The sequence below is a fragment of the Loa loa genome, assembly GCF_000183805.2.
Source record: "Loa loa unplaced genomic scaffold supercont3.100, whole genome shotgun sequence".
NCBI lineage: Eukaryota > Metazoa > Nematoda > Chromadorea > Rhabditida > Onchocercidae > Loa > Loa loa.
In genome coordinates, this window is record NW_018108280.1 from 103,762 (window position 1) to 117,092 (window position 13,331).

Genomic DNA, 13,331 nt, shown 5'->3' on the forward strand with positions numbered 1-13,331 from the left:
TGCCGCAACAGAAAAGCTCAAAGCGATACAAGGAGTTCCTGAAACAATACCTTAGCATTCGCCAAAATGGCTATATTATTCGTTCTGGCTATCAGTTTGGAAAAATGGAGACATACTATCCATAACGCTGCTGTCCGCTTTAAGAACACGAGCAGAATTAGTAGTTTCAATGAGAAAAGGCAACGCAGAAACAATCTTAGCTATCAGCAATTTACAATGATATCATTTCCCATATCTTCATTCGCGAAGCCTATCCCTGATGATGATTGAAATTCAACACTTCCTTATTTAAATTTAAATGCAATTCCTCAAGCGCAAATAAAACTTCTTCGAAGATGTTTGAGAGATGTACAATTGAAAAAATATGCAGCGCATAAGTTCATTTTGAAGTTTTTGTGTTAACAAAGGGAAGCTATTAGTATTATAAAAAAACCGAGGTTAATCTATGGCTGTTAATATCAAAAGCGATTCAGTTATCCAGTTTCATAACTGGACAATTTCAAAAACTTATGTTAGCATTGCTTTTTTTATTACAATAAATTAAAAAAGTAGAGAATTTCTATAAATATATGAACTTCTCAAATAAAATTAAAATGGAAATCACCATAAAAATCACCTTCGTTCAAGAAATAAAGCAATGGAAGCCTTATTTCCCATTATTTACGATCAAATAAGATATTGTATGAATTATCAAAACCTTTCACAATCTGCATCAATTACACTTATTTTTTTTCCCAGAATCAAGCATCTTTTTCATATGTAGTTTGCATATCTAAACTTTTAAATCGAAAAAAATAAACTTTACTATCAGCATATGCCATATTTTTCCGGTTATTCGCGGAAAAAAAAAGTGGAATACACCTTGCCACTATATCATTATATAATTATAGCAAGAAAATTTACAATTTTCAAAAGTTTTTTCGTCATTTTCAGCTACAACTACAAATCTTTATTTGCAAATTGGAAAAAACTGCTCTAGGAGAAAAAGAAAGCTAATTCCTAGTTGAAAACTATGGTATAGATATTCATATCACCTATCAAATATAGTCTTACCAATATATAACTGGAGTCGAAATTTTAATGTCCTATATCAAGTTATTATTCGCTCATGTCCAGGACGCAAAGCGAACGAAAATTAAGGACAAATATGTATTGAAAAATAAGGATAGTCGGAGCATGTTGAAATTCCTGGATATTTGTAGAATCAATATATTCTTCGAGATTCCGTGAAACCTTTTACCATTCACTAAGTCAATTTCAGCAACAAAATTACCTCTTTATCAATACTTCCTATAAACGATTTAGACATTAATCTAGAGCAAAATAAAAATAGTTAAGGCAAGGATTATAGAAAAAAAATATTGAAGGATTTTAGGAGGGAAAAAAATTAAAGCAAGGATTTAGAAGCCAAAATAGTTACATTTAAGTGTCAAATATGTTTCTAGATTTTATGTAACAATATGAAATACTTCAATTTGAAGAAATGTCCCAACCACCAATTTTATCAGTACTTTTCATACGCATTACAATTAATATCTTAATGCTTTTACTAACCTCGCCATTCGGTAACGGCACAATGAGTATTTCTGCACTACAGTGATCTCGCACAATTTCTCGCCATGTCCTCCGATAATCCAGATCTTTTTCTGGATTTAATGGAGCACCATAAAACGAGCCAACAATCTGTGGCAGTGCTGACAGCTGAAACACAGACATATACGTAAGAATTTTTTTTCCATATTTTGACATCCGCACAATATTTCGATCAATACCTCATACATTTAACCTCTAGCGCTATAATCTTTGAGTTTCGGAAACAATAAAATCTACCGTAAAAACAATACGTACAAGTTTCACTAAAATTTTATATGACGACGCACTTTCACTAAAATTTTATATACGTACTTCACTAAAAATCATTAGAAATTGTGCAAATTCGAAACAAACAAACTTGACCATTATGAATCTCGAATGAAATTGAATTTATTCCTAAAAGAAATAAATTAGAGGAACTACAAAATACCAACCAAAACTGGATTTGGTGATCGTACATTCACTAATAATTCTATCACTTCCGCTAGTTTCTGGACTGCGTTTTTTCCTGAAAAGTATCAAAATTTAAATACCCGTTAAGTGCAGAGAAAATGTTTTGGTATCACAACAAAGCATTTTAAAATACTAATTTCTGCAAGTGGTTCTATCTAAAGGACCGCTAAAACTCCATTTCTGAACATTGCATGTGAATGTTTCCGAGATACAAATATTTAGATTACTCCAAAATTGAAAATACATTTCTGGAAACTTCAAACAGTTCAGAATCCACTCGATGAAAAAGTTATGCTGTACGAAATCTCATAACCGATTGTTTGAAAATTGTAAGTTGCAATAGTGATTACCGAACTACGACATCCCAATTCATCAAGTAAAACTTCCAGCCAATTTTCGTCAGTTTGTGTTCCTTTTGGTAACTACAACATATGCACTGATTAAACCTTCAACTAGCAAAGATAAAGTATAAAAACATTTGGAAAGTAATTCAGATGTAGTGAAGAACGAAGTGGCACCAGTAAATCTTAAAGCAATAACTCTTTGTGAATGATGCATAACTAAATGGAAAAACTTATGTTAAATGAACCTGTGCAATTTCTTTAATAGAAGGATGGGGAGAAAACTGGGTAGGTGATATGCCCCTCAACGTAGTACGTTCGTCAGGATAACCTCGACCATATCTAAAAATACAGATTATATTAATACTCCTAACACACCCAAATATTATTTTCCAAACTACTAGTCAAAGCATAACGCAAAGTGCATTCTTTTTGCTATGCTATTTTTAATAAATATGCCAAAACATACTGCTGAAATCGATCCGGTTGATAGGAATGTGATTGTTGCACAGATGTTGCCCAAATATTGTCATGAGAATGATCTGCTATTATAATTAAACTTGTGATTAATATCTTAATCCAACAAAAGGCAAAACTTCAAACTTTAATGAAAATCAAAAAAAGCGAAACATCCGAGTCCTCATCCCAATAAAGTGAAACTTATGCTCTCACTGACCATAGAGGGACAAAAATGGCCAGCAACATTTACTCAAGTAATCGAATGCACCAAGTAAGCTATAAAACGGTTTAGAAATTGCATCTCGGTACAAATGCCAAAAAGCAACAGCCAATAATGGAATGATCCATGGAGAAGTAAACTAAAAGTAGCTGCAAAAAACTCACTTAAAGACGGCTTTTGAATATTTGCACTTGATTTGGGATAACTGCTAGTGTTTTCGCCTGCTGTAATAATAGATATAGAAGATACATTATTGAATCTGGTGCAGTGGACTCTACAAGTTGCTTACTTCCATCAATATACTTGGCAAATTTAATAATTGTAATCTAAACAGTATTTGATTTCTATTGATTTTGTGTGATCTCTTGTGATCAGCATATTTCTATCAATAGCTCCCATCATTATTGCAAGCAGAACTTCTAAGTGATAACAAATACATCAATAAATGTGGAATGTTCTCCACTACTAACTTTACCAAATGACTATCAACAATACTAAATAAAACATTGAAACCATTCCCGTCCTTGAAATTGCCCATTTTCACATAACAAAAAGATCAAATTTAAATTAGATGATATTGAAAATCTCAGGCAAGATCAACTGATTACAAACTGCAATCGTAATCAAATCGATTGCAGTTCTATTTTAAACTCCTACCATATCTAAAATCTTACTTTGATGTGAACTTTGACCAGTGGTTGAACTGGGAACACTGTATGAACCGTATGGTACTTTATTAAATTCCTAAAAATATATCAATTTCAAAACAGCCATGCAATTTATGCCAGGAAAAATAAAAGCCTAGTGCAATAATTCTATCAGATTATATATCTCTGATTACGAGATGTTATGCTCTCGATAGCGTTTAAAAGGAATCTTTAATCCCATATGCTTACTTAAGCTTACTTAATATGAAATAATAGGATGATATATCCTACTGTAATGTTTTCCTCTAAAATACACAACAGTGACAACCTTAAAATATTGCCATACATAACCTTCGAATTACCTCGATAAACCCCGAATTAAAAGGAAGAGAGTAAGTGAAGGAAGTAAAGAATGAAATATGGGTGCAGTTGGCAAAATATGAAAAGATACACGTACTCGATATAAATCAGACGAAAAAAAGCGATTGCTCATGATAAGTGAACAAAATACGGGCAAGATAAATTAGAGATGTGACACTGAAATTCATATGAACCATGTATTGAACAGAGATCTCAACACAACGCTTTCTTGCAAACTGCGCGCATTTCTATTGCAGTTGCATGATGCCGAAAATCTTTCCCTCCTACAACGATATGGAAATTTTATTAATTCACTGAATGAAATTTGCATAGCCTAAAAGACCTACATTTTTCGGCATGCATACAATGCGTGTATTTAATTCATTTATTTATCAATATTTCTATCACTTCGTTAAACATTTTTAACGAAGAACTTATTAAAAAAATATCGTTGAAATTTTTTTTATCAAACATATATTTTATAATAGTTAAAAAATAATAATAAATGAAAATGTCATTTACTGTTAGTTACGTTTTAATTAATGATATTTAGTTGTTTGTCACCTTCACATTCGTCGACCACCAAATTTTCAAGCAAAAAAAGTTCCCGTAAATTGGAAATAGGACTCCTCCCCTTGTCGAAATCTAATTTCCAAGAAAAAACATAACGCGATACCAGAGAAAAAAGAACATTCAAACGAGCTGTCCCCTCTAACATTATCCATATTGAAACATGCATGTATACAAGTAAATATCTCACCCTTCATACCACTCTCTCACTCATCTAACCAGAAATATATGATTCATTTGAAAACAACCAGAGCAAGAGCGCAAGAGGGAGAGGTGTGAATCTTTGTCGGTTTGCTTGGAAAAATGCAATCATTTCTCTCTGGTATAGTTCCTCATTATCCCGTAATTTCATGATTTCACGAGCGGAAATTACTAGGAATCATGACACTGATCATTGTTCCAGTGATAACATATCAGCCAGAATTGAGTTATCGAATTGCTTAGTACATTTACACACATAAAGACCATCAAAAATTATGATGCAATTAATTCTTCTTGAAAATTTGCAAGAGAATAGGATAAAAGCAACAGGGTACAAAGTCAATGATAACGTTGCTTGCGGATGGTCAAATGAAATGTTGTAATTTTAATGATATATTAAAAGCTCTTTGACAGTTCAAAAACCGACAAATCTCATTCTCATGTTCCAATATGAGATTGCAGTTCCAAGTAATTTTACATTTTATAAATCGAACACATTCCACACTTTAATATCATCTTATGTACTTTTATACATTACAACTTTACCGCATTTCTTGTTCTTAATCAGCCAAAGACTTGGAGACTTGCAAATACTTTAAAAAAAAAGTATTACATACGTTCTAACGTTTCCTAAAACTTATGCTACATAGAGCCTGGGATTTTAATTTTTGATTTTAATATTATTGGACAAGAATTCAGTCCTATTTCCTGTTCCTCGCTCAAACTGCTTTTAACAGATGATACACAGAAAAATCAACTACTTCACCTCTTCCTCACGATCAAATTGAAAACCGTGACGTCCAGATGTCCGTATTCCGTTGTATTCCTCACTATGCTCTCTGTTAAATACTGATTGAGAAGAACTGTGCATCTGAAGCATGAAAATTTCACCCCATCATACCTAAATAAAAAGCAGCAGCTCAGCAAAACTGTTCAACTTTCTGTTAAATATAAATTACTAATATTCGTTGTGAAAGTTGAATTTCATTTGATAGGTTAGGTACACACTGTAGTGGTAATTCGCACATGCGATTTACATTGCGGAAATCGGCGAGTGTAATATTAGCCATGAGTAAAAGGGCTATTTTGTAACAGAATTTAGCCTACATTCCTGCTGAGCGAAAACCACTCAAGTATACATCCAGCAAATGATTCTTCAGGTTGACGATAAAAATTGATCGGAATGTTTAAATGATGATAGACTGTCCGATATAAAATGATTCTGTCTTGATGATACTTAGAAAACAAGGACATAACTGACCTGAATCAGTCCTGCAGAACTTTTATTGTTAAAACCAGTAGCCGATAACGGGAACCGATTAAGCTCTTTGGGATGCGAATGACTGAGTGATTGGTGCAAAGAACGTTCGGCAATCGATGGACGTCTTTCCGACTGCTGAAAAAACAAGAACTGGTTTCAAGAAAGATATATCTTATAAGTAATTAAAATCAGTTCTTGATTTTCAGTTAAGATAGGTGAGATCACGAATGGATTGATGGAATTCATGAAAAATATATGCGTGGTACCAAACTTATTCACAATATGCATTAAAGAGTTGAGTTTAGCTCACATTAACGCTTAGGAAATTTTAAAAAATATATGGTTAAAAACATGACGAAAACGCAAAAGTGTATAGGCATAAATCAGCGTTTCTGTAAAGAAATGATGGGAAAATAGTGATCATCAAAATAATCAATATGGGATGGTGTAATATTCCACAAGCTGTTAAAAAAATTTCAAGAAACTTGATGGGGAAGCTATCTCATTTGTGAAAAAGTGCCCTTCCACCTCTTGAACATAACAGATGCGCCTCAACATGAAATTTCATTTATTTGGATTAATTTCCAACATATTATAAAATAACATATTTTTCTCCAGAAAATAAAAAAATAACACTAATCTTGTTTCCAACACTATCCATCAATCGTGCAACCTGTTCGACTGGATTAGGATCTTTCCTTGAGTGACTTGAGCGACCTCCAGCTCCATCTACGTAAGTTGTTTGCATCTAAAACGGTATGAAACAATAAGCTAACGAGCAAATCAAAGTGGAATTTATTTACTGTTTCTCACATTTCATTAATGTCATAAGTTACAACTATTCTTTTCTAAAATCCTGCTAAGATATGAAAGTAAAGTAGTGGTCTGACAACGTTCTGCTTTTAACCTAACTTTAGTGTTACAAATTGTGACTATTCTTTTCTGATATTACAGTTGACTAAAAAAAATGAAAGCAAAAACGGAGAAACTGTTACAGCATGAATCCTTGATTAAGTTATTTGTGCAGTCTCCTAATAATCAATGGTAGTTTCTGATAACCACTAAAATGGATTTTATGGGCAAATAATAGCTTTATGTAATAAACAAAAATTTCTTACCGAAGGCTTAACTTCTGGAGATGTTGAGGAAATGTTGAACGTATTTATATTTCCTTTGAATTTCTTTTTTTGGTATTTTCTAGAAACTTTTACTTCAAAATCGCTACTGTCAGTAGATTCCTCGTCACCTGTATATTTATCATCACTCAAGTCGAGTAATTCCTGTGAAAAGCTTTTAATATAATAGGATAACCGAAATTTAATAACCTTCAATCACAAATTTTCAGATTGTTGATCAAAATTTCAATTTCCAGATTAATCACAAATTTTCAAATTTTCAGATTATTACTGTGATATAAGTGAAAGAATAACTAAATATGTAAAAACATATTTTCTATTCTTATTTTATCCATAATATAAAGCCTCTTCGAGAAAACATAAAAATAAGAGTAACAATTTGATTAATATCAAAACATAAAAGACTTCTTAGTCAAATAGAGAAAATAGTATGCCACTCATAGAGTAGTAAGATAATAATAGAACATGATTATAAAGCAAAAAAATAACTAGTTTCAACGATTAAAAGTAGCTCTGCACATCTTCCATCGCAATATTTGGTAATACTACAGTGACATGGTGAAAAAGCTCCTGCATACTTTTTCCTGTACAGCAGAAACTTATTTGCGATGAAAATTTCGGGCTAAAAAACCTACCGATCTTCTATTTGTTTTATCAGAACCATCTTCTTGCACGCTTATTACTTTACTCTTATCAGCTGGCATGCCTATCGCTTTACCCCCATCGTAAAGCATCACGCTGTTAATTCTATCAGCATTCTTAATGTCTTCACGTTGCTTCTCACTGTTTAATAGTCTATCATAATCCTCTTTTACTTCTTCGAGCAAACTCATCGTAGGTTTCTGAAATTAATATGATGAATGTATAAGTAACTAATATAATGGTACATAATGAATCGCCAAATGAAGCAAACAGGAAGTAATGTGACTTGGAATTGCATTCTTAAAACTTCATAAAATATAAAGGTTTTTAATTATGCATCTCAGCTTAGATTAATTAAACTGCCTGCATTTTTTAATCAATTACTTGAAGAGATAACTAATATAATTTCAATAGAACTTAATTCATCATTTAATAGCAGGTACTTTTCTTTAAATTCATTCCCACCACCAACAGAGAGCATTTCTATTACTATATTTTATTAAAAACTTTCACTTCTCCTACTTTGAATATAATGAAAAAAATGCGGACACAACTATGACCCCGTAAAAACCAGCAGCGATTCCTTTTTTTTAGATGAGTTTTTAAGTTATTGTTTCAGTTTGTGGGCCTTTCTGAAATTTTCGATAGTAGAGGAAAGTCTAGCAATTCCACAAATTTTCATTTGATATGAATCATCCCTCCAAATACTTGAAGTATTATAAAAGGTTTTTGAAGTTTCAAATTCGAACTGATTCCATATTTTGTTCAAAAACGAATAATAAGTGCATCTTTAACTAGTAATTCCTCCAAGAAAAGCTACTCAAAAAGACAACAGCAATTCGTTCTAGTTAGAAATAGTTATATATATTATTATATTTACCAATTTTTTCACTGCTGTAAAACATGTAGGAAAATCAGTTTAAAGGCTGAATAACCGTGTTGGATAACTGCTTATAACAGATTAACTCCAAAATATTTGTACCTCATATGACTTAACAAATATAGTAAATACTATTTAGTAAAAATAATCCTTTTTTTTGGATTGAATCTCTTAATGAATGTGCTTAATGAATAAAAAGAAAAACGATATTACATTTGATAAGATATTTTAAAAATGATTCATCATCAGCAAAAATCGAAACTCCGATGACTGCATTACTTATAAGTAGGTAATGAATTATGAGTTATTACCTTCGAAGTACTTCCATTAAGGACGGCAACAACTCCTGGATATTCCACTGCTCCTGAATAAGATTAGATTTTCGTAAGCATTCAAACAGAAGTTTTTTTAATTTCATTGCACTACACCAAAGACTGATAGTATCAAGTCAATTTTGATGCATGGAAGACAAACAAGGCTGGTGAGCATCGTGTAAATTTCTACTGCGAATATACTGCATTACAATGAAAAAATATCACAATTTTCGGATGTAAATGAATCATATTTGATAGAGTTTAATTAAAAATTACCCCATTCCCTACTTCACAAATAATAAAGGTGCGGAATAGCCCATTTTTTTGCTGGACTTGATGCGCTGTATTCTCGGTTAACTTAAATTCCCCAAAATATACTTCCTATCATGCTTTCATAGTGTTTGAATCGTTATCACTTCATTACTATACTGGAGAATAAACCTAACTTACTTCCCTTGTCTACAACATTCGATGCTGATGGTCGACACTCCAAAGCAAATGTTGGAAGTTCAATTTTATCGATGTTCGCTAACAGATGCAGATCATCTGTTATTTCCTCAGGGACTGAAAAACGTGGACGTTAACTTAACTCAAAAATGTCATAGAGTCGAAATATAATAATTGTCAAAATATAATGATTAAGCTCAGTTTTTCCATAAATTTTCTTTTTATATACTTGTAAAGCGAAGGAGGCTTAAGTGGATTTCATCAATTAAACATCGAAATTCATTATTTATCACCTTATCAGTGCCATTCACAGAAAATGATATAACTCTTGAGGAGTCTTCCTATTGTGTGATAAAAACTAGGCAAAAACGAATAAAATAAAGAAGTACAAGGAATTACCAAATACAAGAACCAACAACTGATTCATTAAGAAAAAAGACTGTCATTGATTAAAAAGTAGTGAAAAATACCTACTTTGTATATTTGGATTTCTGAGTCTTACTCGAATAGGACAGTCATTAATTAAAATAATTTCTCGATAAAAAACGCGCCAAAAGTTTTTCAAGGCCGATTTATTCATGAATAACCGTTGGTGCTCCTGAAATGAGATTTGCTGAAAATTAATACCTAAAAACTTTTGGAAGAAAAACAGTGAGTACCAATCAGACTGAAATAAGCAAATTAAATTAAATGAGTTCAAAAAAGTATAACAAATTGAATGTTTAATAAAAATAGAATCATTACTAACTGCAGCATTTAAACTAGTGCTATAACGTTTCATGTATTCATCCCGTATAGTTTGATAATCAATTTCCGTTTTGTATGCTTTTAAATCCAGCAAAATTTCCAGAATGCGGCGTTTACCCTAAATGTAATATATGAAAAATGCAAATTTGATGCAGTCTTCGCTTAAAAAGAAAAATTTGGCAACTCCCTTCAGTGTCGATGTGTCGATGCTTTGTAATATATAAAATCTGTTTGTTGCTTTCGGCAATAAATTATAGAGAACAGGAATACCAGATGAAGTTTAACACATTTTTCTTTTTCAGATTGTCCCAACTCATATAAGAAAAAGTCAAGCTTATAAAGTTTTCTAAACTGCAACAAAATGTGTAACCTCGAGGAAATTCCGTGAATTTTCTGGGTTCTTTAATTCCATCAATCTTTGCATTTTCCGTTTTTTAGCTCTGAAAATTTCAAACCCAAGTTGGCATTCAATACTTATACAAATAATTCTTATTTCACTTGATTAATATAAGAAATTTTTCCAACATGCTATCTATCTCCTTGTGATCTTTGAAACACCACTGAATATCAAAAGACACGCAACATTTATCAAAGCTCGCACCTTATTTGAAGCTTTTTCATTTTTCAGTAGGATAACGTGTCACAACAAATTTTCCATATAACACAGAAAAAATTTACCTCTGATCTTCGTTCAATCTACAATCAGCAACTCGTCGAAGAATATGCTCATTAGCTGGTTTAGAGACTGCGCCGTAAATGGCAACACCATTAACTAACGACGTCTGTTCCACATACTCTTTCATGTATTCTGATTTGAGTAGTTCTTCAAGATCAGGGAAACCGAGCTTGATTGCCTGCTTTTCCAACAAAATCGTCCAATCATTACTACAAGTTGAAACAAAAGTAAGAAGTTGTACAGTGTTAGTCCGATCATACAAGATTTTAATGTTTTGCATAGAAAGAAGGGTATAGATGAAATGGATACCATTCTAATGACAAACATTTGGTAAAATTCGCGCATAACTGATGAAAAGAATGTTAATTAACCAGTACTGAGAAGATGTAAGCATACAAGGTTAAAATGAAAACGATACGGTGGTAGAACTATCCGCTAGCAAAGGAGACAAAACTAGTATAAACAGAGCTTAAACTAATTAATGTGATCTTCAGACTTGATCTTTAAAGAGTGATCTTTAAACTTGAAACTATTTGTTACATTCTCGACAAAACTGTTTTTATCTATCAGAAACTCCTCGTAATGTGAGTACTTCTTAGACGGAATAGACTGACTTTTAACCTTTCCAGCTGAAATGAAATTAAGAACCATGGTAAAGAACTCTATTAAAAAGAAATAATAACAATATTTGAGCACATACAAGAAATGAGCGTTTAATCGTGCTGCATTAGCACCATCATAATCGCTTGCTAATGTAGAATTAAGCATCAAACCAAGTTCATGCAGTTCATCATCCAATTCAAATATCACATCATCATCCGAAAAATAATCGCTATTTCCAGCAACAATAAACTGAACATTGTCATCATACATATCGCTTTCATCCTCAAAAAGCACATCAGTTGCGTCCACAAATTCATCTTCCTCTTCCTTTTCTGCAAATGAATCTAACCTTCTACACAGAATAATAAATAATTTGCATATTATAGGTTAGTAATAGTTTTTTTCAAAATTTGCATATTTGAAATATTACTGTTTTATTTACTAATTTAATTGTAGTAATTTCATTTGAGAAGCGGATAAACTGAGGAATTGGTACAGCAAACGCTATATCGTTATGACGTAACGTTTAATTTGCAGTGGAATAATTCATACTGTATGATTTAATACTAATATCACATTCACAGTATTATTATTCATCATTTTGAGAGTTAAATGATGCCATTATAAGTTCTCACTTGAAATGAATGTATAACCAAACGATAAGAGTTATACATAAAAAACAATTAGTACATACAAAAATAATGGAATCGTAACACTTTGTGAGGAATATGTTGGACATGTGAAGTTGAAAATAACCTTTATAAAAAGGAAGTAAACTATAAACTGTTATCACCAGTAGCATTGCAATAAGTTCTATGAAAAGAAAGTAAACTACAAACCGTTATCAATAGTAGCATTGCCATCATCCTCGATAGTTGCTCTGTTCATCGAATTTGAAATCATTTTAACCAACTGCATCATTTCTGAATAAATTAATCCTTTAGCTTGAATGGATGATAACTCTCATTTCAAATATCTATATCACCCTTGATATGGATATTTGAAGTCTTCAACAAACTGTAAACTGATAATTGATAAAGTATAAATCTACGGCGACGTAAGTCAATGCTTTCTTATTAAACGTACTTGCGTTAAGAAACAAAAAAAAAAAAGTTAAACTTAAGAAATATTGTTATCATGTAGAAAATGATTAAACTAGTACTGTCCCAACGTATAAACATCACTTATTATCATACTAAACGTTCATGTTCACGAGATAAATAATACATAAGTAATATTTTTATCATAATGGGAAAGAGATGCAAACCGTGAAATACCAACCTCGGGATAGAACCCCCGCGAGATAAGGGTGTTAGTTGTGTGGTGTAAGCTGTTTGTAGGTCGGGTATTTGACTATCGTCATGGTAACATGTCATTGGTTATTTTCTCCTATGAGTCATAAGTTTTATAAATCAATTTGACGTGATCCGTGTAACCATGAAAAGAAGAAATGCTTTTTCTTGTATCACGTGTAAGACGTGTATACTTTCCGTGAAAAAAAAAAACACTGCAAATATTGAAACCAATAAAAGAATCCTTCATGAAACAGCTCAAAAAATAGTCTCTCTTATATTTTCATGTGATCTATCACAATATTCAGGTAATTGACATTATTTGTTTGACAAAATCACGTCATGACAGACGTGAAATTCTCGTCTTTCTTGTTTGCTAAAATCACGTCATGAGAGACGTGAAATTCTCGTCTTTCTTGTTTGCTAAAATCACGTTATGAGAGACGTGAAATTCTCGTCTTTCTTGTTTGCTAAAATCACGTCATGAGA

At 31.9% G+C, this 13,331-nt stretch overlaps 2 protein-coding genes across 2 annotated transcripts; both read right to left on the reverse strand.

The window, feature by feature from the left end:
- Positions 1 to 1,098: 1,098 nt before the first annotated feature.
- On the reverse strand, positions 1,099 to 4,791 carry LOAG_06339 (hypothetical protein; the record flags this gene model as incomplete). Its single annotated transcript, XM_020447121.1, has 10 exons — positions 1,099 to 1,188; positions 1,555 to 1,701; positions 2,028 to 2,101; positions 2,360 to 2,468; positions 2,636 to 2,729; positions 2,857 to 2,929; positions 3,231 to 3,290; positions 3,741 to 3,810; positions 4,311 to 4,357; positions 4,638 to 4,791. 10 exons carry the CDS (start codon positions 4,789 to 4,791, stop codon positions 1,099 to 1,101), a joined length of 918 nt encoding a protein of 305 aa, XP_020302613.1.
- Positions 4,792 to 5,601: 810 nt separating this feature from the next.
- LOAG_06341 (hypothetical protein) lies at positions 5,602 to 12,478 on the reverse strand (the record flags this gene model as incomplete). Its single annotated transcript, XM_003141880.2, has 13 exons — positions 12,390 to 12,478; positions 11,648 to 11,882; positions 10,950 to 11,156; positions 10,642 to 10,711; positions 10,273 to 10,389; positions 9,999 to 10,122; positions 9,528 to 9,641; positions 9,075 to 9,127; positions 7,877 to 8,083; positions 7,224 to 7,385; positions 6,740 to 6,853; positions 6,106 to 6,240; positions 5,602 to 5,715 (listed from the first exon to the last, which is right to left on the reverse strand). The coding sequence occupies exons 1-13, from the start codon at positions 12,469 to 12,471 to the stop codon at positions 5,602 to 5,604; spliced, it is 1,734 nt and encodes a 577-aa protein (XP_003141928.1). The 5' UTR covers positions 12,472 to 12,478.
- Between the last annotated feature and the right edge of the window lie 853 nt (positions 12,479 to 13,331).